The following is a 25,333-nucleotide window of genomic DNA, read 5'->3' on the forward strand; positions in this document are numbered from 1 at the left end:
AAACCTAATGAGGCCAAATAGAGCTAGGCATTTTTAAATTGTTTCAATAGAGAACAAAAAGATAAGAAGCAACATCCACAAACCCATAATGAAGATATATCAGAACACATTACTCTGAAATACAACTTTAACTGTAATGTGAAGGATATTAGGCAGCATAAATCTTTAGCTGAGGAAAATTAAATTTTAACTGTTGAAAATATATGGTAGAGAAGAATTTCCAGTTTTGGTTATGGTGGAACAGCTTGTGTTGGATAAGTGCTTTTGCATAGAGTAAGTACTAAGATAACTATGCATATGTGTGTGAATATATGGATCTATACATAGCCAACTGTTGTAAAGTATAATTATAAAATATAAGAAGTTTATATATAGTGAAGTGGGTATAGATCATGTGCAGAGGTAGCTGAAGGCACTAAGAGCGTCAAAAAGCAAGCAGAGCATGGAGAATATTTAACCCTTGAATGTAGAGAATCGCTGGGGGTGAGAACAGGTTAATGCAGCTTTTCCCCAAGGACTGTCCTCATTCTGTGTGCTGCAGGGTCATAGAATGTGAGGTCACAAGAGCAGCTTTACACTAATAGGCAGGGAAGCTCTTGGAGGAAGGAAGTCCCCAAGGACCCAGAGACACTTTCCTTAAGTCCTAGGATGCATCTCTAAATGGGAGGTCAAGAACTAGGAGAGAAAGAACAGCAAAATGGCTGAGAACTGCAGAGAGAGTTTTAGAACTGTCAGTAAAGGGGGAGTTTGGAGTCTAAATCCTGAGTGGGGCTGGAGAGTTAGCTCAGGGGTTAAGAGTGTGAACACTTGCAAGCACCAGAGTTCAGTTCCAAGCACCCAAGTTTGGTTCTTAGAATCCACATCTCACCACTGAGAACCACCTGCAACTCCAACCTCAGGCATGTGACACCCGGACTTCCTGGGCACCTGCCTCCTCATGTGCACATATCCCCACACAGTCACATATGCATACACAAAGTTTAAAATAAAAATAAGTCTTGAGAAATAATGTTTACCAAGTTAGGAAAGTTAATAAAACACTACACTACATGTTTCCTACAGACAACTACCCTAAAAACGCCTTATATTTGAGAGGTAGGAGCACTGTCCTAGGGCTAAGAACTGATGAAACGTCTATAGGTACACATTTGAAGAAAATACAAAATAGTCTTCAACAAATTTAGGTTAGTAAGTTAGTAATTTAAGTGCCTGTTGGAACGAAAATAAACAGCCTCCAGGTATAGAAAAAAGAATCCAGCTCTCTGCAATGTAATGTATATTTATTGTGTCTAGTGTCAATAAAAATGTTATCAGATGCAAGGACAAAATCAGTAAAATATGCCCCACAGACAAAAGGCAATGGATAGAAATATGCTCTGGTGTCATACAACTTGTGAATTATCAGTTAAAAATACTAAATTGATGATTATAAATTTGTTCAAGTATCTTATTTGGAAGACAGTGATTATGAGACATTATGTAGGGGAATCTTAACAAGGAAACAGAAACTAAATAAAAGGACCAGCCAGAAATGGTAGAACTGTGTAGTGTGATGCTGGAATCGGGATAGCCACTACATAGACCTAATAAACACAGAGCAGCAAGAGAGATTCCTCTAAAGTCCCCAACCTGATCACCATAGTGAAATATAGATTGATTAAAAGAGAACAGACTGTTAGGCATCCGCCTTGAACATAATATAATTAGAAATTCAGAAACAGAGGGGGGAAAAAAAGACGGGGTAGGGAAAAAAGTAAAGAAATAGTACCTGATAGTTTTCCATATAAAATAAAATACTATGAGTCAAAGAAGCAAACTGAATCAAAAGTATGAAAACATAGACACACAGACACACACAGAAACACACAGACACACAGACACACAGACACACACAGACACACACACACACACACACACACACACACACACACACACAGAGAGAGAGAGAGAGAGAGAGAGAGAGAGAGAGAGAGAGAGAGAGAGAGAGAGAGAGAGAGAGCCCACTCCAGCATATTATAGTCAAACTCATCAGTTTGACTAAGAATATCCAAAATTTTTTCTGGAAAGTTAACATTGTTTATGGATAAGTCATGTTAACCAAACAACAGCTGAGTTCTAATTATAAACAATGGAGACGAAAAAGAACATCTTGAAGATCTGAGAGAAAAAAAAAAGTCATCTCAGAGTTCTTTCCCTAGTGAGAAATCTTTTGAAATAAATAAAATGAAGACATGTTCACAGGATTTGCTGTTATCATATCAGCATTACAAGAACCGCTGAAGAAAGAAAAAGTAACCAGAAAGAAATGAGGACACTCATATTTATAGAAATAGTAAATATGCCTGGATTCTTACTTTTAAAAAAGATAAATTACAGTTAGTGCAAAATGCATAAATTTATATAAAAGGTGTAAAGGATAATTTCAATTGTCAACTTGATGGGATTAATGCCCAGGGTATTAATATGATACACCACTGATTGTGCCCATGAGAACTGTTTTTTCCAAAGAGAAATGACTGATTGGAGAGTACCCACACTGAATATGAGTGGCATAATCATATGGACTGGGCTTCTAGAGAAAAGAAAAAGAAGAGAAAACTGGATCAATGCTGGGATTCTCCTCATTCTGCTTCTTGTTCTTATGAGCTATGAGGAGGTAAGAAAACCCAGCTCCATATTCCCACCAAAACGGAGCTGCCTGCCACCATGCCTTCTCTGCCACAATGGACACAATCTCCCCAAACCATGACCCAAATAAGTCATCCTCCCTTAAGTTGTTTGTTGTCTGATACTTGGTCATGGAGATGAGGAAACTAACATGGGAGATGAGTGCTGTGGGGTGGGCTTCTGCCTGTGGCTTCCTGGCCATGTGGTTTGCAGGCGTTTGGAACTGGTTTTTGGGGGAGAACTGTAGAAGAATTTGGATCCGTGGGTGAGAAAAGACCTCGAATGCTGTACACACAGCCTAATGGGCTAGTCTGATGGGATTTTGGAAAGTCAGAATGCTGATAGAGTGCAGAAGGTGAAGAATGACTGTGCCCATGAGGCTGCAGTAAGGAACAAGGACTCTACCAGACGCCACTCGTGTTTTATTCTGCCGAAGAACGAGGCTGTGTTTGGCCTGTGTCCTGAAAGTATGAGTGATATTGCACTAAAAATTCAAAGTTAATGGGCTAAGCTGTTCGGCAGAGGGCATTTCAAGACAGCATAACATCCAGGCTGGTGTATGGTAATAACCCAAGGTTAACGCATCAGCTTAGGTTTACAGTGTAAAAGAACAAAAAGATGTAGAAAATGTGTAGTTTAAGGCAAAGAGCTTAAGGCAGCTATGGTTATAAACATAACTGATAAGGCAAAGTAACTATGGTTGTTAAAAAAGATTTGCACCATTAATGTAAAACTCAGAACTTTGTACTGGGAAAGTAGGAAAGCCATAAGACTCCAGCCACCAAAGAAGCCAGCTTGTAAACACATAAACTTATTTGATTTTTTTCCATTTGAAGTAGAATAATTGGATGAAGACATCATCCTGGGCATCCTGACTGAGTAGGACCACATGGTGAAGTGGTTTCCCAGGTTCAGCTTTGAAGGGACAAAGAAGTTAATTTGGTTGTGGTCCAAGGAAGCCAGGTTGAACCGGCAGCAGAGTTTTGCTTTTTCTATAGGGTACTCATTTTTTTCAAACATACAATATACAAATGTTACAGGATCCTGGAGATTTATACCAAGGTTCCAAGAAGCCTCTGAGTCGAACCATGTGTAGCAGAGTCATTTTCTGCCTGGATCTCTAAGAGGGCAGTGCACAAGGGTGTGAAGGTGAAGCCCAAGTTGCAATCCCCCATGAGAGATTGGAAAGGCCGAGACTGTCTGCCAAGAAAAGCTTCATTCACTTAGTGAAACTTACCCAAGAGAGAGGACACAGTGTTGAAGAAAGCAGTGCTGCTGGAGGTGGGGAAGCCAAGCCTACTGGAGCACAGAAAAAATGCCACAGGCCCAGATGCTACACATGGGCATTTGGTGTTGAGTCTGCTGGGATTCTGCCTGGCTTTCATTCAGTATTTCTTTGCGCTTCTCCCATTCCTTCCTTCTGGGGATGTTTACACTGTGCCATTTATATACTGGATGTATACAGTAGGGTAGTTTTCCTCCCTTTTCCTTTCCTTTCCTTTCCTTTCCTTTCCTTTTTCCTTTCCTTTCCTTTCCTTTCCTTTCCTTTCCTTTCCTTTCCTTTCCTTTCCTTTCCTTTCCTTTCCTTTCCTTTCCTTTCCTTTCCTTTCCTTTCCTTTCCTGATAAGATAAAAAGGTCAATTTTTGAATCTACTTTTAAAAAGGAACTACTTGTTTTAAATAGGGTAAGTAATGAAATTTTTTTGAGTTTATCACATGTTATTGGACTGGGCATTGTTATATATTAATGGAGTTTTTTGTCTGAATCTGTCAAATGTTAATGGACTAGACATCATTAATGTAATCTTGACTGTGTATATTGTATATACTTATTGGATATACTTTTTCTTGTATTAGTTATAAGCTTTTTTAATTTTAGACAAAAATAAGGGGAAATGTGGTGGTATTGTGTTCCCCAAAATATTGTGCACCCTCATAAACTTACCTGGGGTCAGAGACAGAACAGCCACTAGATACAAAGGCTAGAAAATGGTGGCACTCACACCTTTAATCCTAGCATTCCAGAGGTAGAAATCCCTCTGGATCGCTGTGAGTTCAAGGCCACATTGGAAACAGGCAGGCATGGTGACACACGCCTTTAATCCCAAGAAGTGAGCCTTTAATCCCAGGGAGTGATGGCAAAAACAGAAAGATATATAAGGTGTGAAGACCAGAAACTAGAAGCTTTTGGCTGGTTAAGCATTCAGACTTTGGGGCAGCAGTTCAGCTGAGAGCCATTGGGATGAGGACACAGAAGCTTCCAGTTTGAGGAAACAGGATCAGCTGAGGAACTGGCAAGGTGAGGAAGCTGTGGCTTGTTCTGCTTCTCTGATTTTCCAGCATTCACCCCAATAACTGGCCTCAGATTTGATTTTATTAATAAGTACCTTTAAGATTCCTGCTATACTTTCCTTTTTCCTTTCCTCTCCTCCCCTCTCTTCTCCTCCCTTCCCCTCTGCTCTGCTCCCCTTGCCTCCCCTCCCTCCATCCCTGCCTCTACCCTTCCTTCCTTCCTTCCTTCCTTCCTTCCTTCCTTCCTTTCTTTCTTTCTTCCTTCCTTCCTTCCTTTCTTTCTTTCTTTCTTTCTTTCTTTCTTTCTTTCTTTCTTTCTTTCATCCTGACTTTATAGGCCTCACAGTTAAAGATTGTCAAAGTCTCAGCTCAGACACTGAACTTAAACTTTTGAGCAAAGTTAGAATGTTAAGACTTTGGGAATGTTGGAAATGGACTAAGTGCATTTGCATTATGAGGTAAGGGGGTCAAGAGTGAAACGTTATCTTTTGCAATAATGTGTTTGGTTATCAAGTTGACACCAGATATGCTTGCTATGGTTACTTTCAGTGTCAACTTGATTAAATTAATAAATGCCTAGAGCATTTCATAAGGCATGCCTTGGGACTGTTCTATGAGTGCTTTACCAGTGAGGGTTAACTGAAAGGAGAAAACCTGACCCATATACGTAAAGCACTGCTCCAATGCATTGTGATCTACACTAAGCAAGAAGGAAAAGAGAAATCCAGCTAAGTTCTGGCATACCCCTTTCTTTGCTCTTAGTTTGTCAAAAGGTGAGGAGGTAAGGAGGCCCATGACATGTGTGTATTCCACTACCATGGAGGCACATGTTGTCAGATCTTCTCTACCATTCATGGTGAACTGCAATTCTTAGTGATGGATTATTATGGATATTCTCTCACACTATAAGAGGCAACCACTTTTGAAAGGGTTGTTTAGTTCATGCACAGTGTCAGCATTTCCTGAAACCTGATGTTACAAGTACAGCATCCCTAGCAAGAAATCTTGAGATAAGAAAAGGTCATCTCATCCAGTTGTACAGAAAGGAACAGTCAATGGCAACATAAATGGGTGTCCTGAAAAAACAGTTGATGGAGTGCTGAGCGTGCAAGCCCTTAAGGCCTTTTCAGAGTTGGTTTACAGCATCTTAGGAACAGAGATGCTGCAGGAAATCACTTGTCCAACTGGCCCTCAAAAAAAAAAAAAAACAAAACAAAAAACCAATATGGCCTGATGCACCTTCCAGTCTTATACGTTACCTGGTCAGCTTCTGAGTCTGAGGGGACCACGAGCACCACATCACCCCTTTGCAGGTTAAGTTCATCAGAATTCGCTGCCTCGAAATCATGCAGGGTTTCCACCTGCAAAACAATTGAGACGATTGGTTAATTTTAAAAAGAAGCTGAGTGTGGTGGCTCTACCTGTAAGCCCAGCACCCAGGAGTCTGAGGCAGGACGATAGCCATGACTTTAAAGCCAGCCTGGGCTACCTAGTGTGCTTTAGACCAGCAATGGCTATGGGTTACACAGTGAGACCATGCCACAAAATAAAGAGAAAGAGTAAAAGAAAAGAAAGGAAGGAAGGGAAGGGTAATGTCATATTTCCTGATAAGATTATGCAGACACAGCTAGAAGCTTTCTCCAAGTACATAAAGGATGAAGATACATATTGTAATCCTGCTATGGATGAGCTATGGTCTGCGGTAGAGGTTTATTTGTGTGTGTGGGAGACTTGGTCCCCAAAGGGTGGTGAGAGGCATGGGAAACAGTAAGATAGGGAATGTAGTAGGAGGCCACTAGGGTGATGCTGTCAGAGGAATTGGTGGATTTCTCATAGGACCCTGGTTATTCTGCATGATTATGAGAGAGTGAGAGTTTCCATGCTCTAGCTTCCTGTGTCATCATGTGACCTTTCTTCTCACATGATAGCATCTGCCATGTAGCCAGAGCACAGTCACTGCCAGTGGTGTTCTTGGAACTTCCCATTGTGAGCTAAATAAACCACTTTTCCTTCTGAGGACCTAGAATCCAGCATTACTCTCGTAACATGTAACAGGCTAATACAAACCCCAGGGGGAGAAGAAAGCTTCAAAAACACTTTTGGGAATACTGCTTTCTATTTAATTAATACCCTTCCTTCATACTGACTTGTATGAGGCCAATCATGCCTATTTTATTAGTTCAGTGCACTATGTAGTAGCTGAAAGTACTATATTAAATTTTAACTTGTTAATTTTTGTTAGATACTTTAGATTTTAATTTTTTAGATTTGTTATGTTTTGTTAGATATTTAATCATACTTAATTATCATTTAATGAGTTAGATATCACTGATGATTGCTTATGTTGAGCTAAATATGCCAAACTATAGAATTGTCTTGTAATAGAATGAAAATCCAGGCAAACTACCACTTGAATGTTATATAAGAATTACTCTTTAATTAAACAAATGGCTTTTCAAAAATAAACTTTTACCCATTTCTATCTTACCACCTTATGCCACAGCAGCCTGCTCTTCCTCTGCACTTTTAAAAACATTTTTAAAATTTATATTATGGAAAAAGCCAGAAAGACTAACACATTGAATACCCATTTCTCAGCTTGAAGGATTGTATAGTCCTGGCCAGTTTTACTTCTCCCACAGTGGTTCTTTATAAACATCTGCACACTCGGATGAAACAGCCTGCCTTTAAAATATGTATTTCATGTGTAAAATAAAAATTATTAGAGCTAGAACTGACTGTTATTCAAAAATTAATTTCTGCAATGAGAACTGATGTCCAGAGAGCGACTGAGATGTTGGCCTTGGGTCACACTGTAGTGACTGGCCAAGCTAAAGATGGGTCACTCATGCCCCAGCCTTACCTGGCACAAATTTCCTGGACTTTACATGTACTGCTTAAACAAATCACCAGGTTTCTAGGCCTAACTTTAACCCATATGTTCAATTATTTTGCTCCACATTAATCCATTCATAAATCTATTATACCTGCACCTACTTCCAGTGGCAAGGTGGCAGTTTCCTTCTAAAGGAGGGCAGAGAGAACGGATAGAGATATTCAACCCCATTCTTATGAACACAAACAAATCATACATATTTTTAAAAGAAAACAGGTACCCATGCATAGTGGTCTGCGTCTATCACCCAGCTATCAGGGAGGCTAATGCAGAGGATCACAAGGTGAAACTTCCTACGGACCTTAGCAAGACCCTGTCTCAAAATGAAAAAGTACAAAGGTATGTAGCAAGTAGCCAAGTGCTTGCTTGGCATGCACAAAGCTCTGAGTTTGCTCTCAGTATGAAAAACAAAGAACCAGCCAAAAACAAGAGCTGCATTTTGAAATACAGTATCAAATTATACAATGCTTACAATTTCAATCAGATTCTTCTGGGGTCATTATCTGCCACCAACATTCGGCTGTAAGTGGGGTTACTAGGCAATCACTGTTGTGTTGTTTGTTTGACTGGTAAGGAGCCTTTAGTTTATGATGGCTTCTGGCTGGAAAAACTTTCTTCCCAGGAATGGAGGCTTATTTGTTTCGTCCTTTTCACAGAAGTCCCTTTGTGACTTTAGACACTTGTTTTTGGACTATTGGTTGGCCCCTGGCTCTGGACTTGGACTGGATGGCTCTGTTTCCTACCTGTTTGGCAACTCCTTATGGAACATACTGGAGTACAGTTGACTTCAAAGGCCTGGTCTGAGCCCTGCTGGACAGACTCAGCTCCCCCGGAGGAGGCCAGGAAGGTGTTATTATCCCACTCACTACCCCAGGGCAGGCCATGTGCACTTTAACTATTTTATTTTGAAATGTGAGAGGCATTACTGTAGCTCTTGCCCGAAGCATGGACATGCTGCCATTTTCCCAGGGGAGGTCGGGGTGAAAGGAAGCAGATCTGAGAAACAAATACAATGCAAATAGCCCACTGGAAAAACCAGAAAGTGGTGCAAAGGGGACTCGAAGAAACGACAGTGACCCTGAAGTGACAATATAAAGACCTTGTAGAGAAAGCCAGGAGGCACTTCCTGAGCAGCATCCTCTGCAGACACTGAGGGATCCACAGCACCTGATGGTGCAGCCTGAGAATCCAGAGGCGTGGCCTCTGCAGCCTGTTCCTGTGGGGTGTCACCAGCCTCGGTGGCCTCTCTCGTTTCGGCACCCACAGTGGTTTCATGGTGTTCTCCTTCCCCTTCATGGTTGGAGGCTGGCTCGATGACAACAGAAGGGATGACCTTCTCCTGGTGGAGAGAAGTGGATACTGTCATGGCCTGGAAAACAACAGGCACATTTGCTCGAAGACCAATGTCTTCTCCCAGCCACCCACACTTTCCCCATCCCACTAACCCGCAGTTCCAAGACCACTGAGTTCGCAGACTTTGGGCCCATGCCTTACATTTGTCCTGAGTTCCTCATTGTCTCTCCTGAGTACTAAAGCTTTCACGGGACGCCTATATAGACCCTTAAACAGCCACACTGCCTGGAAAATGGGGGACTTCTATGAGTAATCCAGAGTGGTAAGAGGCTGAAAGGGGAGAGGGTCTGTCCTGAGGGGGCAGGAACCTATCTCAAAAAGTAAATACAAGGGAAGACTCCATGCTACTCTCATACTTTGCAGTGGCTGTTCATAATTGCCCATGTCACGGGGCTTGGGATATGTTGTGGTTGATCACTGCAGTCGGGGGCAGGAAGAGCTAATGCCAGCTCTAACTCCTTGGGTGTGCTCATCTGACTCTTTCCTTAAAAAGTGGGGTTGGCTTTGGTGAAAGGAGCCTGGTGGGGAATCTGAGATACTCCGCTAATAGTAAACATGAAACACTGATAATTGTAACTCAACCTCCCTACTCATACTGAGTCCCTACCAAGGCTGGCACTGGGCTAAGCCTTTGGGGGGCATTTCTCACTCTAACAGCCTTGTCATTCATTTCCCCACCCTCTTCCTTCCTCTCTCCACTGAGTTTTCTCATCATCTGTGCTTCATTTCTTCTCTCTCTCATGATTGCAGCTTCCTTTCCCCTTTCTGTGCTGTATCCATCAAGCATAGGAAGTCCATCTACACAGAGAGAGCTACCACCCAGGCCAGCAGACAAGAGCCCACTAATCAGCCCTCTCCTCAGGAGTCCCTCAGGAAACCCTTACCTGAGGAGCAGCCCCTTCGGTCTCTGCTGGTGGAGGGCTCTCACTGCTTGCAACCTCAGTGCTTTCGGCATCAATTTTGGCTCCCTCGAGACTTTCTCCTTCAGCAGCAGGGAGGGCTGCCTTCTCTGCCTCTGCTTCTTCCACGGGGACCCCTTCGGTTGGCACTGTAGTTCCCACAGTCTCGTCGGCATCAGCTCCAGGAGGGATCTATAAGGTAGAGAGCAGTTACTATTCCTGTGTCTCCAGAGCCTCCACAAGGTCTCAGCACCGCGCTATCGTTCTTCCCCAACTGCCAAGGCCATCCACACTGAGTTGCTTTGCCATGGACAGAATCCCAGGAGTCAGGAGCAACAGAAGCTTTTGCTGTGATCAGAGCTCACTCTTCCCAGAGCATCCAATGATATGGATTCTGCATCCCTTGGATTCCCCTTCAGTCAAGTATGGTGGGTAGCACTAGAAGAGGTGACCTATGCCATTCTTTAGAGGCTGTTGGTAGAGAGTGGGTGTATCTCTGTCCACAGGCTATTCTTTTTTGTTTGATGTAAGCAGACATCAACGAATGAAGTTTTAGGGGACACATAAGTTGTAACGCTGAAGGGACCTGGGTTCCTGTGAGACCTGGCTCATGGAGGAGGACCACAGGAGGAAAGCATCCCATCTCACAGTGAGAATCAGAACTGCTGCTCTCCACATCTGTATGAAGAAGGCTTCATGGCTGAGTCACATTCAGGGAAAAGGAGCGATGGTTGGGGTTTCCTCCAAAAGAATGTTAAGAGGATGAGGGAAAATAGCTTTGAAATCCAATATGAATCAGCAATATGCAAATATCCAGGGAGCCATCTGCTGGCTAAAAAATCGTCACAATCAGACTTGGAGTCTTTACTAAGGGAAGCAAAATCTAAAGAAGTTTTCAGTAGTACCTAAACATGAGATGATAAAATAAAGGAAGTAGCATCATAGGTTCTAAATTGGTTTAGAGTCTAACCTTTTAATAGAATTCTAATAATCAGCATGGTAGACCCCATTTGACAAAGTGGAATAAAGAAGACTATTGAGAAACAGTGTTGAGATTGATGATATGTAGTATACCCAGGACACATTCCAAACACCAATGTTGCTTTCTGATGGGTTAGCATCAGCTGGTGCTCTCAATTACTGGATTAGTTCTGTTCTGTTCTCTGGATTGTTAGGGAAGCCATACTCTGGCAAGCATTAGCTCTCCAACCCTGACTTCTGAAGTGGGTGATGGAGAGCAGCTCTCTGTGGGCATCATAAATGGCATATGGGAATGTGGCCTCATATAGGCACTCAAGATGGCATTCTCCAAGAACTCTCCTCTGCCTCAAAGTCACACCTACTGTATTACTTAAAATAACCTCCTATGAAGAACATTTTCTAAATATCATAATTTTACTTTGGGGATAAAAGACAGCTGCATCATTTGACACGTGATCAAATGTTACTCATATTCATAGAAATTTCTAGGTCTGTGGTGATATATTTTATACCCTAATAAACTTTGCCTGAAGATCAAAGAACAGAACAAGCCACTAGATTAAACATACAGGCCAGGCAGTGGTGGCACACACCTTTAATCTTAGCACTTGGGAGGCAGAGATCTGTCTGGATCTCTGTGAGTTCAAAGCCACCCTGGACTACATGAGATTGACTCAGTCTAAGAAAGAAACAGAGCCAGGCACTGGTGGCACACACCTTTAATACCAGTACTTGGAAGTCATAGGCCTTTAATTCCAGCACTTAAGATCTCATGCCTTTGCTTGGGAAGCACACATGCCTTTAATTCCAGGAAGTGATGGCTGGGCAGAGAAAGGTGTGAGAAGACAGATACTAGAGGGTTTTTCAGGCCGAGGAATTGGTGAGGTAAGAGGTGGTGGCTGGAGGAATTGGTGAGGTAAGAGGTGGTGGCTGTGGCTTATTGCTTTGTCTCTCTGATCTTTAGGCAAAGTTTATTAGGGTACATAATATATCACCACATAGGTCTCATATGAGAATCTCCTATTATGAGAATTTGATTCTTTACAGAAAATGGACAATCGTGCAAATGCAGTTGCTTGTCTTTATTTCTTTAATTTTTACTCTGTCATTAAAGTACGTGGATTCAGAAAAGTGATTCTCTTGTGTGAATTGTAGCCAATACTTAATTTGAAATGAATTTTAAATGTTGGTAAATATTGAAATGAGTTAAAAGTTATATGAAGATTTGTGTTTTGGTGAATGACTGAAAATTCCAACAAAAAATAACTTTTAAAAATTTAAGAGAATTGCATCTCTTGCTTTAAGTAAACCATGATCTTTTTGTAAATGTTATTGTCACTGTTTTCGAAAGAAGTGTAATTAGCAATAACTTAGAAAAGCATCTTAATCCCCAGAACAATAACAAACAATTGCTCATTAATTTGTTGTTGGTAAAATCATCAATTTTGGCTGGGATAGAGCTCAGGGGTATAATGCTTCCAGCTGAGGCTCTAGTTTCAATGCCAGGTATTGTAATAAAAAGAAAAGAGGGGAGAGAGGGAATAGGCTTTCACTAGGGTACTAAAGTTCCATATTGGGAACTATTGATAAAAACAATATGAATATAGTGACTCACAGGCTCAAATGCAGAAGGCAAACTGCTTAGTTATAATTCCACTATTTTTGCTTTCCATATATCTGGACAAAAGTCACACCTTGAACAACACAATGATTTCAATAGCTTTGAACAAGATGGATTCTATATACATGCAGAGAGAAGGCAAATCAGCCTGCACACACACACACACACACACACACACACACACACACACACACACACACACCAGATGAAAAAGCATACCTTGGTAGTTCTTTTTTTTTTTTTTTTTTTTTTTTTTTTTTTTTTTTTTTTTTGGTTTTTCGAGACAGGGTTTCTCATGTAGCTTTGGAGCCTGTCCTGAAACTCACTCTGTAGCGCCCAGGCTGGCCTCAGATTCACAGAGATCTGCCTGGCTCTGCCTCCCGAGTGCTGAGATTAAAGGCATGCGCCACCACCACCCGGCAATAATATGTACCTCCTCTTCCATAAATTGTTCCATGCACATATGTTCTGAGCAGCGCATATCATTAGGAATTGGTACTGTCTTAAGTGAATTAATGTTACTTCCTTAGAAGAAAATACACTAATTTTCTATGGCATATTGATGATATTACCAAGAGTAAATTTGTGTTGTTTTTTAAGCATTATTGTATTTTGTTTTACTTATGTGCATGTGTGATTGTGTCTTCATGTGCAGAAACATGCAGGTTTCTGTGGAGCTCAGAAAATGGCATCAGGTATCCTGGAGCTGGAATTACAGGTGGTTAGAGGTACCCAAGCGGATGCTGGAAATGAAACTGGGGTCTTGTGGATAAACAGCAAGCACTCTTAACCACTTAGCCATCTCTCCAGCAACACCAAAGGTAATCTTAAAACTCAGTTAATGCAAACAGAATCATTAGCTTATAAACGATTGTTTTCTGTATGACTGTCTGTGGGATCTATCATATTTTACTATCACAAGGTAGACATGTCATGGTTTTTCTTTGGCTAAGTAATTTGAACAGTCATTGTTGACTGAATCTGCTTGTTCAAACACTGCTGTGACAACAGCCGCCAGCAGGTGGAGACCAGGGACTTGGTTTAACTGTTGTGTATTGCCTGATCTTCAGAGGCAAGCACCCAGCTTCAGGGCCTCAGCAATTCACATCATCTCTGCCACATGAAAGGAAACCTAACAAGTAGGAAAGGGCCAATAAGAATGGTGGCAAAGAAACTGTCATTGGAATGAACAATGCTGGGAAAGGATGCTAAGGAAACTAGCATTTTGATTCCCAAGGATAAAGACATTCGGAATGACCTACTTATTCATGTTTATATGATGCATGTAAGAGTCAGTTGCAACATATTTTCATACAGTTTTTTCAGACTTCTTGTGGAGATGTCATATTGCTGTTTTTGATAATGTCTTTTGCCCTCTTCATAATGGTCAGTTACTGGCTGGGAGTACATGCTACAATGTGTGTGGATGCTCTGTGCTGTTCTAGTGACTTCTGACCTTGTTTTGAGAAGAGTAAGTCTAAAGAAGGACTTGCTGGCATTTACTTGCAGAACTCTTAAAGCTTTGAATTAAAAATTTAACAATATATTTAGATGTTCTGGTCATTAGTTTTGCTCTTGTGTGATGTTTTATTAATATAAAGTCACTGTTCATAGTGATGGGTTTCATAGACATTTCCATTCAGGTATATCATTGCTTGGACCATATTTGCATATTTGCCTTCCTAGTCTCCCCCCCATATCCTTTATTCCTCTTTCTTTTTCCAAATAGTCGTACTTCTTTATTGTGTATCTACAAATGACTATATATATTGCACAAACGAACACACACACACACACACACACACACACACACACACACACACACACACACACACACATACACACAGACACACCCCTTGAGAAAAAAATGTAGTCTATCTTCCTGATTGTGATTTCTTGTGATCTACCCCCGGAGATTATTTCAGTTATAAAACTTCAATCCAACATGCTATGCCTCCCACTGAGTCTGTAAATCTCTGTCCAGCCCCTTCTTGAGGATCGGCATTGGTCTAGGAGTTGGATTATTCCTTTTGGCCTTCCAATCTGTTACCTTTGCTATGCTTTTCCTCTGTGCTGGGAGGTCCTGCGTACCTGCTTATCATTAACCACTTCTCTACACAGTTGTGCTTGGTCTTTCCTACTTGGTACTCAAATCTTGATTCTAGTATGGCATTTTCTTTACATTCTTACTCACTTTTCATCTGACTTACATTGACTCCTTTCCTCTCATCAATGTCATCTTGGAATTCACTCTGAGAAGACAGTTTAAAATTTTTCTCCCCATATTTTGAAGAATATTTTTGCAATCTGTTCTCTAAAATGAAACTTTATCTAATAAGCAATCTTTTCCTTCCTCTGCACTGCTTTACGTGCCCTATGCTGCTTTCAAACTATTTCTGTCGTGTTTAGTTACTTCAAATTAGGGGATGGCTCAGCGGTTCCAGTATGTTAGAAACATTTTCTTTGTTCCATTTTGCATGCCATCTGGGGACATTCAGATGCTGCTTTCAGGTCAACAGCTGGGAGAGATTGTCTCAGATTTCTTTGTTTTTACATAATCTAGGCTTATCTGGAAAGAAGAAACTGCAATTGTGAAAATGTCTCCATCAGACTGGTTCATAGGCAAGCCTGTGAAGCAGGTTCTTGATTAATGATAGATTTAAGAGTGCCCAGCCCACTCTATGTTGTGGTTCTAGGTTATATAAGAAATCAGGCTGAGCAAGTCATAGGAAGCAAGCCAGTAAACAGCACTCCTCTGTGGTCTCTATTTTAGTTCCTGCCTCCAGGTTCCTGTCCTCATTGAGTTCCTGCCTTGGCTTTCCTCAATGATGGACTGTGATTGGGATGTATAAGCCAAATGAACCCTTTCTTCCCCAGGTTGCTTTTTGCCATGGTGTTTATCACAGCAGCAGTGATTTATCAAAGTAGTGGTTTATCAAGCTGTTACACACGGTCACCTACTTTGAATCTCCCAAATGTGTGTCAGAGGTATGCAAGCATGACCCCACAGCACGTTGCCAAGGCGTGGATACTGTGGAAAGGCACTGCCACACACAGTCATCAACTGCCTTGTAGGCTTGGCTATGACTTCTATTCCCTCTATGCTTTCCCTTATAGAACAGCTTCGTAGTCGTAGCTGAAATTTCTAGAATGTAGCACTATAGGAACTTTGATACTTTTTGTCAAAATTCTCTTTTATCTTTAATTGGGAGGATTACAATAAAGGAACTGATAAAAAGCTAATTTTAATGTTTTGTAACTTTTTAGTGTTTTCAGTTTTCTCATTCCATCCTCATTTATGCTGTTATTTTTATTTACTTTATTTCTGGCATAAATGACATAAACGATAAGTGAAGACTATAAGAAGAATATATTAGATTTTAGATAAATGACACATTTTGATAACTGCAGGACAGTTTATACTGGAGTCAGAATATGGTAATAAGATTCTTGAAGTTTGCTTTGTAAAGACAATTGACTGAAAGATCACTGTGCTCTATCTAGGCTTTCCAGTTGCTCCTGATTCTAAAGAATAATAATTCTGATGCACAGATGGGCTGCTCCTGTCAATTTATTTTTATATGTCCATCCTGGGTAAGAAACTTGTGTTTACTGTGAATCCATCAGTATCCAGGTGCCATCATAGAAGTTTTATGTTTATTGCATATTATTCTCTTTACATCTCTATTATAGCTTATTTCCATTTCCTAGAAGTTAACTAAGATATAAAGAGTGAAAGTAACCTGCTCAACCAGTAAACAAGATTTGGAATGGTCTGTCCAAATTCTGTGTTTTTTTCATACCAATCTATACCCAAGAAGGTAAACATCTAAATTAGGGAGTTTCATAGCAATCCTGAGAACCTGAGCACCAACTACAGACACTGTGGTGCTAGCTCTCAAACCAGCCATATTTGAAGAGGATTCTAAGCATGCTTTCAAGCAGCTGATATGTGTCCTTATGCTCTTGGAATTCTACTCTTTAAGTAATTTTTTCCTGCTTCCTCTGCTATTTGGGAACAAGCAAAGACATAGCACAGTGTCTCCTAATCAATAGCCAATTTTGTAACAAACAGAAATCAAGAAGAGGTTAGTTGATGTCCTAGTTAGTTTTAATTTGTCAACTTGACACAACTTAGAGGAAAACCAAACTTGAGGAATTGCCTAGATCAGGCTGGCCTGTTGACATGTCTGTGGAGGCACTGTCTTGACTGTAGGAGGGATGAGTCTACTGTGGGCAGCCCCTAAACAGGTGTCCTAGACTGCAAAACAAAGGTAGCTAAGCATAAGGTTGAACAAGCAAGCCAGCATGCAATGTTCCTCCATGTTTTCTGCCTCAGGTCTCTGCCTTTAATTCCTATTCTGACTTCCCTCAATGAGAAACTGTGATATGGAAATACGAGTCGAATAAATCCTTTTCTTCCCTAGGTTGCTCTTTAGTTATGGTATTTATCATAGCAGTAGAACGAAACTAGAACAGTTAGGTAGAACTTTTCTACATTGTTTTTGACAATTATCTTCTAGATTTCAGTGTTTGGAAAATTATGTACAGAATGGGAAAGTACAAAAGGCCTATTGCTCTTTGCCTGGATTTCTGCATTGCAATAAAAACGGGAACATTTAGGACTAGGGCACTAGTCACAGTTCCGTTCACCAGCCAAGGACTAGTGTCATTCAAAAGGTGAGAGGTCCCTGAAGCTCTGTCTTCTCACTGTCCAAATGAAGAAAGGAGATGGAGTGAAAGGAGTGCTGGAGACAGGGCTGGAGGTGGACCATTCATTCATTCCCGCTGGGAGCTGGCTGTGTAATATCACTGAGGAAAGTGGTAAAGGGACAGAAGTAGCAGAAGCCCCAACCACAGACCATCACTGCCTTCTCTTGACTGTCCCTAAATGAGGCTCTAATCAGAGTTCTTGATGTGCTGAAAATCCTGGCATTTTTATGAATTTTTAAATTCATTTAAATTTAAAAGGATTAAAATTAAGAACTAAATATTTTCTTCAGGGTCTATTTTAAAGAGAAAGTCAAGAGTCAGGTCTACAAGAGACCATGATAGCCCCATAGAGAAGATTCTGGTACTTTGACATAGGATGGCAGTTGGTACTCCTCTTCACACAAATGATGTTTAAAACACTGCCCACTACAGTGTCCCTCTAGCTAGACCACAGGAGAGTGCTGTCCTTGGAAGCCCACATCCTATGGGCATTTCTTTTGAAGTGGTACCTAGCACTGCAAATTTGACTCACACATTCATGCGTTTCCTTCCAAAGAGAGTTACAGGAATCCATCCCCCACCCCCAACCCCCCTCGGCTGCCCCATCTCTGTCTCAGCTTTCAGGCTGCTACCCTAATCTTTCTTGCAGCCCCATCAGAAGCCCTAAGCAGCTAGGTTTTAGTTCAACTCAGCCAACTGCAGCACTGTTGCCATGGCAAACAACTGTTAAAATTAGCTCCATATCTTTGAAAATCATCTTCTGCAGAGACGCCAAAATTATTGAATTTTTGTTGTTGTTGATTTGGCTCTAAGCACAGGGCACAGTATCTTGTAAGGATACAGTTTGGCATTAAAAGTTTCAATTAGTGATTTGTTTGCAAAATTACTAGAAAAAGGCATAGCTTTTGAAGCAACATAAATATTGTATACTGTGCTTGCTCAGAAATTCGGACATGAGCAAGCAGGTGGAAAGCAATTGTAACAGGTGCCTTCAATGGGACTTGCCAAATTTGTAAGAGAGTTTTACTTAATTTTATTTAACAGTGTTTGGTATTGAATCCTAAGCTTCCGCCATGAAAAGTAAAAGCTCCATAATACTCAATCATAACTCCAGCCCTGAGATTGTTTTAAAAAGATATCTTTGCAAATCAGGCATTGTGGCATGCGCCTGCAATCCCAGCATTTAGGGGGTTGAGGCAGGAGGACAGCTTGGGCTACATAAGTAAATGACAAGTCAACCTACACACCGAGACTCTTACTCTAAATATTGACAACCAAACAAGAGCTGCAGAATGCCTCCTGTGTGGGCCTTGGATCAGGGTGACAGAATTGGAGGAAAGGTGCCAGGCACAGCCGGAGACCAGATAAAGACTGGGCTGAAAATCACTTGAATAGTCTCATGGTCTACGGGCAAATATCCCAGCCCTGACCATGTACATGTCTCAGAGTAGCCTGAGGCTTGACAGATGGCAGTGTGTGTGGCCTGAAACTGGAGGAGAAGGCAGCTGAGCATCACACTGGGAAGACGTGCTGGCAGTCCTCTAACCTCATGGCTTTGGAACAGTGGTAGCACCACTGAGTGAACTACTCCTTGTCGATCTGTCACCCCAACTGCCTAGTAAACACAGGCTGGAAACAGCCATAAACAAGACTGCTTCACCACACTGCGGGGATTCGGTAGTCCTTACATTTTAAAGCATTCAGCTGTAGATTTTTAAGTGCAGAAGAACTTTTAAATTTATCAGGAGCAACTCCTTGAGATGAGAAACAGGCACAGGGAGTAGATTCACTTCCAACACCGACTTCCTTTAGCAGAGGAGCTCATTCTGTGCATTCCCATTTTAGGGTATTGCTGCCACATCCCCTTTGACGACAACTGCTTTACAGCCAAAGCAGTGGAAAAGGACACACATGGCCTTTGGGAAGCTCAAGACTGAGGCTGAACAAGAGCTGCTGTTTCATTTGATTTTTCAGCTATAACCCAGGGACATCTCTCAAGTCTAAGAACTAATTGTGGCAAGTCCTGATATTAGCAGAGATTTCAGCCTACCTGGATCCTAATGTCCTTCCCTGAAGCTTTTCTTCACTAAAAAGAAACAAAAAAAAAAAAGAAAGAAAAAAAAGGAGGCTATCACAGAAAGACACAAGGTGGAAGGAAGACAATGCCAAAGCAGCCTCCTTCATAGACCAAGAACTACAGGTAATTAGTGACAGCAGAGAGAGAGAGAAAGCCTCTCCCCAAGATGAGTCCTTTTCGTTACCCGATATAAAGTGGTCAGTTCATCAATAAATTTGGGGGTGACAGGAAGTTCACACAAGCAACAGACACTTATAGAAGGGGTTCAGTTAGCTAAACACATTTCCTTTTTTTCTATAGGACATAGTCCCAACTCCAAATCTTCAAATGGGCAATATGAAAGTTTTCCTAAATTGTTTTTAAATTTTTGTTTAAATATTTATTTAGTCTTAATTTATGTATACGAGTATTTTGCCTGCATGCATGTATGGACACTGCCTGTGTGCCTGGTGCCTGTGGAAGCCAGAAAAGGGTGATAGAGTCCCTGGAACTAGCCACTGTGTGTGTACCATGAACTGCACCCAAGTCCTCTGCAAGAATAGCAAATGCTGTTGACCACTGAGCCTCCTCAGTCCCAGTTTTCTTAATTTAGGCTTAATTGGTATTATCTATTACTATCATACCCTACATTTGGTTTTTCGCTTTATTAATAAATTACTGAGTTGACAGGTAACCTATGCTTTTTTCTCAGTAAAGTAACCATAGGAACTAATAGCATTTACTATAACCTTCATTTATATAGTATGCAGTTCAAAAATAGCATTTGGCAAGGAGGAAATTGATTTTCTATTTGTGTATGTTCTGTGAAGGCCATAGTAAACAATAAAATTCTTGCAAGACATTTTTCCAACCCTCTATACATTCATGGACATTTTGCTGTCTATGAACTTGCTGAATATTGGCATTTATCCCTGTTTGCAATGTGGGTCTTCCTCATGGCTGTGTGCATCAGGGTGAGAACATGTATCTAAGCAGTCAGGTGGATCTCCAACCCAGGACAAAGTGTATCCTTAAGGTCCCCCATAGAATCAAGACCTACACAGACTGGATTTTAAAAAAGTATTTGTAAGAAGCAATCTTTATAGTCTAAAGCAATCTTTATAGTCTAAACCCAAACCATAGATAATCAATACACATATGGCAGACAAGCATAGAAGATAGGTTGGGGACCATGGGCACCCAATTGGTTTTGAGTTATGCAACCCCTCCCCCATCTGTAATAATGCACTTGACAGCCTAGTTCCCTCACCTGCATATACTCTGTATAATCACTTTTCTCCAAACAACGCACCAAAACTTCAGAAACTTCCTAACCTCCCAGATGCATCAGACAACAGGTGTTTCCATTTCTGAACAATGATCTAAGTTTCCTCACCCCCAGGAACAATCATATCATACAGTTACTATTCAAGTAAATTCCAAATATATCTGCGTATGAAGAGTAGAAGGGCCAATCCAGCTGGAACTAGTTTTGCTATATATGTAGTAAGGCAACACTGTGTCCTCCTTTAGGGACCATCTTATGCCTATGCATACTTGGCCATGCATATGATTAAAATCAGATATACTGTGGGAAAGGACATGCACAGCAGAGAAATTATGACATAACCTAATTTATCAATCAGATTGAGAACCACTCAAACTATGCCCCTTAGTAGCCAGCCCCTCCTTCTCTTGAACTCTATAAGAGGAAGCATAGTCGGGACCCTTGAGTATATTCCCTCATGTGGCCCACTGTCAATCTAGTCAGTGTATCTTTCTTTAATCTGCTTTATCACTTTGCTCCCAATAAATTTATCTTGTTTCTTTTGCAGGTCTGCATGAGTCCCCATTTTCTACTGTTTTAGGTAAGAGGCCAAGAACTTGGAAACGCTGTCTATACTCAACTTCTAGTAACATGCAGACATGACCAACAAAGTTATCCTTACATTTATCTTGGGCAATTTTGATCCCCAATTACAGCACATTTACAGCTGTCTTGGATAGAACATAGAAATAGGTCTGACTGTCTTCACATTCTGCATTCCATTGACAGAAGGAGTGCATCAGAAAGAATTGAGGCACAGGGTTTTGGAGAGTCATGCCTATGGCTACATGGCAGTTTCCCTCATCTGTAAGTTCAGTTCTTTGTTATAATCTCAATAATAATAATAATAATAATAATAATAAAATAATAATATAATAGTAATAATAATAATGATGTCAGGGAACTGAGTTTTTACTATGAAAGTAGAGAAGCATCTTTGATCCTGGGAACCATGGCAGACAAGGGGATCTTTTAGCCCAGCTGAAGCCTGGACAGGAAGTGGTACAGAGGATCATGGGAGAAGCTGGAAGGAAGCAGCAGAGGGATGGAGGGGACAGGGCATGGGCTCACCACTGCTTCCTCCTTTGACTCCTCCATCTCCAGTCCAAGGTCCAGCCCGGCAGCAGGTGCAGCAGTGGTGGCAGGAGGCTCCTCTGCTTGGGGCTCCATGGATAGAGCCTGTTCAGTTTCAGCCTTAAGTTATTTGTGGGTAAGAAGGAAACAGAAAGTTTCAACATGTGAATAGGCAACACTGCAGAATACTGGAGAATCCAGAGTCTCATCATCATTCAAAGCAGGCAGCCAGTTTTATTATCATTCTAGAAAAATAAATTCTCTCATTTGGTGTTATAGGTCTTGCAGAACTGAAGAGTGGAAGAGTGGAATTGTGTTAAGCTTCATTTGAACTGTTTCCTTTAAAGTCAGGCAAAGACCTACCACTGTTCACCTGTCACAGTTTCTTCATGTCTCTATGGCCTGGGTAAGAGAGCCTGAAATGATTCTTCTGTTGTGTGGAGAAGGAGAGACAGAGACAGAGACAGAGAGAATATCTCTAGAAGGTCCACCATTTGCTAGGTAAAAGGAGTCAAGAAGAGCCTGTAGGGTACATCGTTCTGTGATCTTTCAGTGTATGGGTATATATTACACTAAAAATGGAGGAATCATTCCAGTATGCAAATGAAAAGGCATTTCTTTAACTTAGTGGATCACTTCCAAAGATGGGAGAGCAGGCTCAGCCACCTGGCTGTGCCGTAAACTACAGAACCTTTATTGTTTTGTCTGAGGCTCTGATTCAGTCCCTTCTTCTTCTTCTCTACCTCCAAAAAAATCTGTAGAAATCAATTTATTTCATATAACAAACTAATTCCTTAAAGAATAATAGGACAGCCTTCTCCATGGTCTCAATTAGACCCTTTAACCCAGTGGTTCCCAACCTTCCTAATGCTGCAACCCTTTCATACAGTTAATTCCTCATACTGTGGTGACATCCATAACTGTAATTTTGCTACTGTTAAGAATCGTCATGTAAATATCTGATATGCAGGATAGCTGATACGTGACCTGCAAAGGGGGTGATCCACAGGTTGAGAAACCTTTAAGTTGTGGGAGCAAAGTGAGATGCTGTTTTCTTCATGAGACTGCTACATGTTGTCATCCTCCAACACCTGTTACATGCCAAATCAGGTTTCTGGCATTTCTTAACTCAAAACATGCTTTTCCTGTATACTTAATTAATTTAGCACACACAATGAATTTCACAGAAAAATACTGGAGAAACTGTTCTAAAACAATGATTCAGTGGTGGAGAAACAGAAAAATTGATTTTCTTTTTTTAATTTTAAAGTTCCTAAATCTTTTTTAAAGATGTATTTATTTTTATTATATGTGCATTGGTGTTTTGTATGCATGTATGTCTGTGTGAGGGAGTTGGATCCCCTGGAACTGGAGTTTAAGACAGTTCCTGAGCTGCCATGTGGGTGCTGGGAATTGAACCTGGGTCCTCTGGAAGAGCAGCTAGTGCTCTTAACCACTGAGCCATCTCTCCAGCCTCTTAGAAAAATTAATTTTCTTATGGCCTCCACCAAGTCACTCACTGTGACCACAACCTAGTATTTTTAAAAGGTATAATAAAGTTAAAAGACACTTTTGTAGACAAGTGTGCAAAGATTTAAAATTTTATAGGGTTTTACAACCTTTATGATGCTCTTCCCTGGCCAGCTGAGTCTGCTTTGGAGGAAGTCTGAAGCTGAAGAGGAGCCAAGAGAAGGTTTGATACACAACTCATGTAAAAATACCAAAGATACTGTGCATTTAAAAAATACAAAGATAACTGAAAATACACAACAATGTTTGGATCATTGGCTTGGATTTCTAGATGTCTGAAGAAATTCTGAAGCATTATTTAAATAACAACGATGAGAATAGCTTTATACATGAATCTAACTGTATATCCATATTAAAATAAAAAAGTACAACTATTGTATGGAATGAAACAGACATTAGATTAGCATTTTCTCACAAGCTACACATGTTCAAGCTACTGAGTTCTAATAACTGTGGCTATGACCTAAGTTCTAGGGGCCAAATTCAGCTCACTGGCAATGAGCAAGTATGAAACACACTCTGCATAAACTCCACTATTCAAATTAGACTTATAGGTAGGTCACTCTTCTATTCCTCTGAGATATGAAATTATAAATATTTTCTTATAATATACCAAAGAAGCTCATTTGTGAACAAAATCATGTGAAAAAATCTGAAGCCCTATTATGTGAACTGGGCTCTATTTCAACTGTTTTTATTGTTGTTCCTACGAGGTAGCTGCCTTGACAGATGTTGTTAATGGACTGTGAACATGCTGTACCTAATTTTTGAGCACTAGAAAGGATTCTTTCTTCAGAATGAAAATTCTTCAGAATGAAGCTGGCTGTGTAGTCTTGGAACACATATTCTTAAACCCTTCTCTGATGAGATTAACCCAGGTCATTACAGAGACAGAAATGGGGTGGGAGAGCCAAGAGTCTATTTATAAGCCAATATGATATTTGCCTTCTAGTAGTGTTCTTTTCAGGCTTAGAAGAGCTATTTAATATGGACTGAAGAGGACTTGAGAGCAACTAAGAACAAGGTCTGAAGACTCAAAATGGTTTTCAACTGGTACATAGTGGTGTTCTGTGGGCCATGAGACATGAACCAGGAGATAAACAGCTGAATGCCAGCTTCAATCCCTTTGCTCAGCACAGTCAAAGAATTCAATGTTAAGGCTTCTGCAGCTCCTGAGATGCCTCATAGTAACAACTTACTGATAGTTACAGATTACGGTTACTGTACATGGTGATTGTCTACTGCCTCATCGCAAGAATTTCAGTAGCATTTGCAATTCTGGGCGTGCCAAGTTGCATTCCTCAGCAGAGAAGAAGTGTGATGTCTGCTCACAAGAACGTATGTGGAGAGAATTGGAGGGAAATCCCAGAAGTCTTAGCACAACTAACAATGGAGTGTGTGGAGATAGTCAGGGTACTGAAAGGTCATTGTTCTGAGCTTGGACTTTGTGTATTGACATAGTGGCTATGAATTTAATCATGACCCAATAGTCTCTCTTTTATTTCTGCATTTCTGAGTTTTCCTAACTGTTCACAACTGATAATTTAAAACCTCACCATCCAAGTTCTATCATCAAGGTTGAGAATGACCAATAAACATAAAGATTGAATTTCTCTGGTTTTGTTATTAATACCACAAACTTGAAGAAAACAAAACAAAACAAACCCCAAGACTTTGTATTCTACTTGGTTGTGCAAAAAGCACCAAGTTATGATAGTCCATTGATAAGATAGCAGAATATTACCAAAATTAACTTTTAGACAAGTTTCTAAGAATTCCTTACTTAAAAGCAAAAATATTATACAAAGAAAAATTTATTCTATGTGAATTCAATTCTAAACTTCCTATGTGAAAGCTGGTAGCTAAGACAATTACAGAGTATTCCTATAGAAAAACCATAGCAATGTTAATAGCCTCTTCAGTC

General features: G+C 40.6%; 1 protein-coding gene and 1 long non-coding RNA gene across 3 annotated transcripts in view; one reads left to right on the plus strand and one right to left on the minus strand.

The window, feature by feature from the left end:
- Amph (amphiphysin) overlaps positions 1-25,333 on the minus strand; it is a 212,972-nt gene that overhangs the window by 2,460 nt on the left and 185,179 nt on the right. For both annotated transcript variants that reach the window (XM_052729190.1, XM_052729191.1), the window contains exons 17-20: positions 21,877-21,999; positions 10,093-10,299; positions 8,955-9,194; positions 6,219-6,320 (exon numbers count right to left, since the gene is read on the minus strand). In XM_052729190.1, the coding sequence (XP_052585150.1) occupies positions 6,219-6,320; positions 8,955-9,194; positions 10,093-10,299; positions 21,877-21,999 (672 nt within the window). The remainder of the gene's footprint in view (positions 1-6,218; positions 6,321-8,954; positions 9,195-10,092; positions 10,300-21,876; positions 22,000-25,333) is intronic.
- On the plus strand, positions 12,980-25,018 carry LOC128104311 (uncharacterized). The gene is made up of 3 exons (XR_008215949.1): positions 12,980-13,530; positions 21,314-21,346; positions 22,159-25,018. It is a non-coding gene; the product is annotated as an uncharacterized LOC128104311 (long non-coding RNA).

Source organism: Peromyscus californicus, unplaced genomic scaffold, assembly GCF_007827085.1.
Source record: "Peromyscus californicus insignis strain IS unplaced genomic scaffold, ASM782708v3 Scaffold_8__1_contigs__length_139910024, whole genome shotgun sequence".
In the NCBI taxonomy this organism is placed as follows: domain Eukaryota; kingdom Metazoa; phylum Chordata; class Mammalia; order Rodentia; family Cricetidae; genus Peromyscus; species Peromyscus californicus.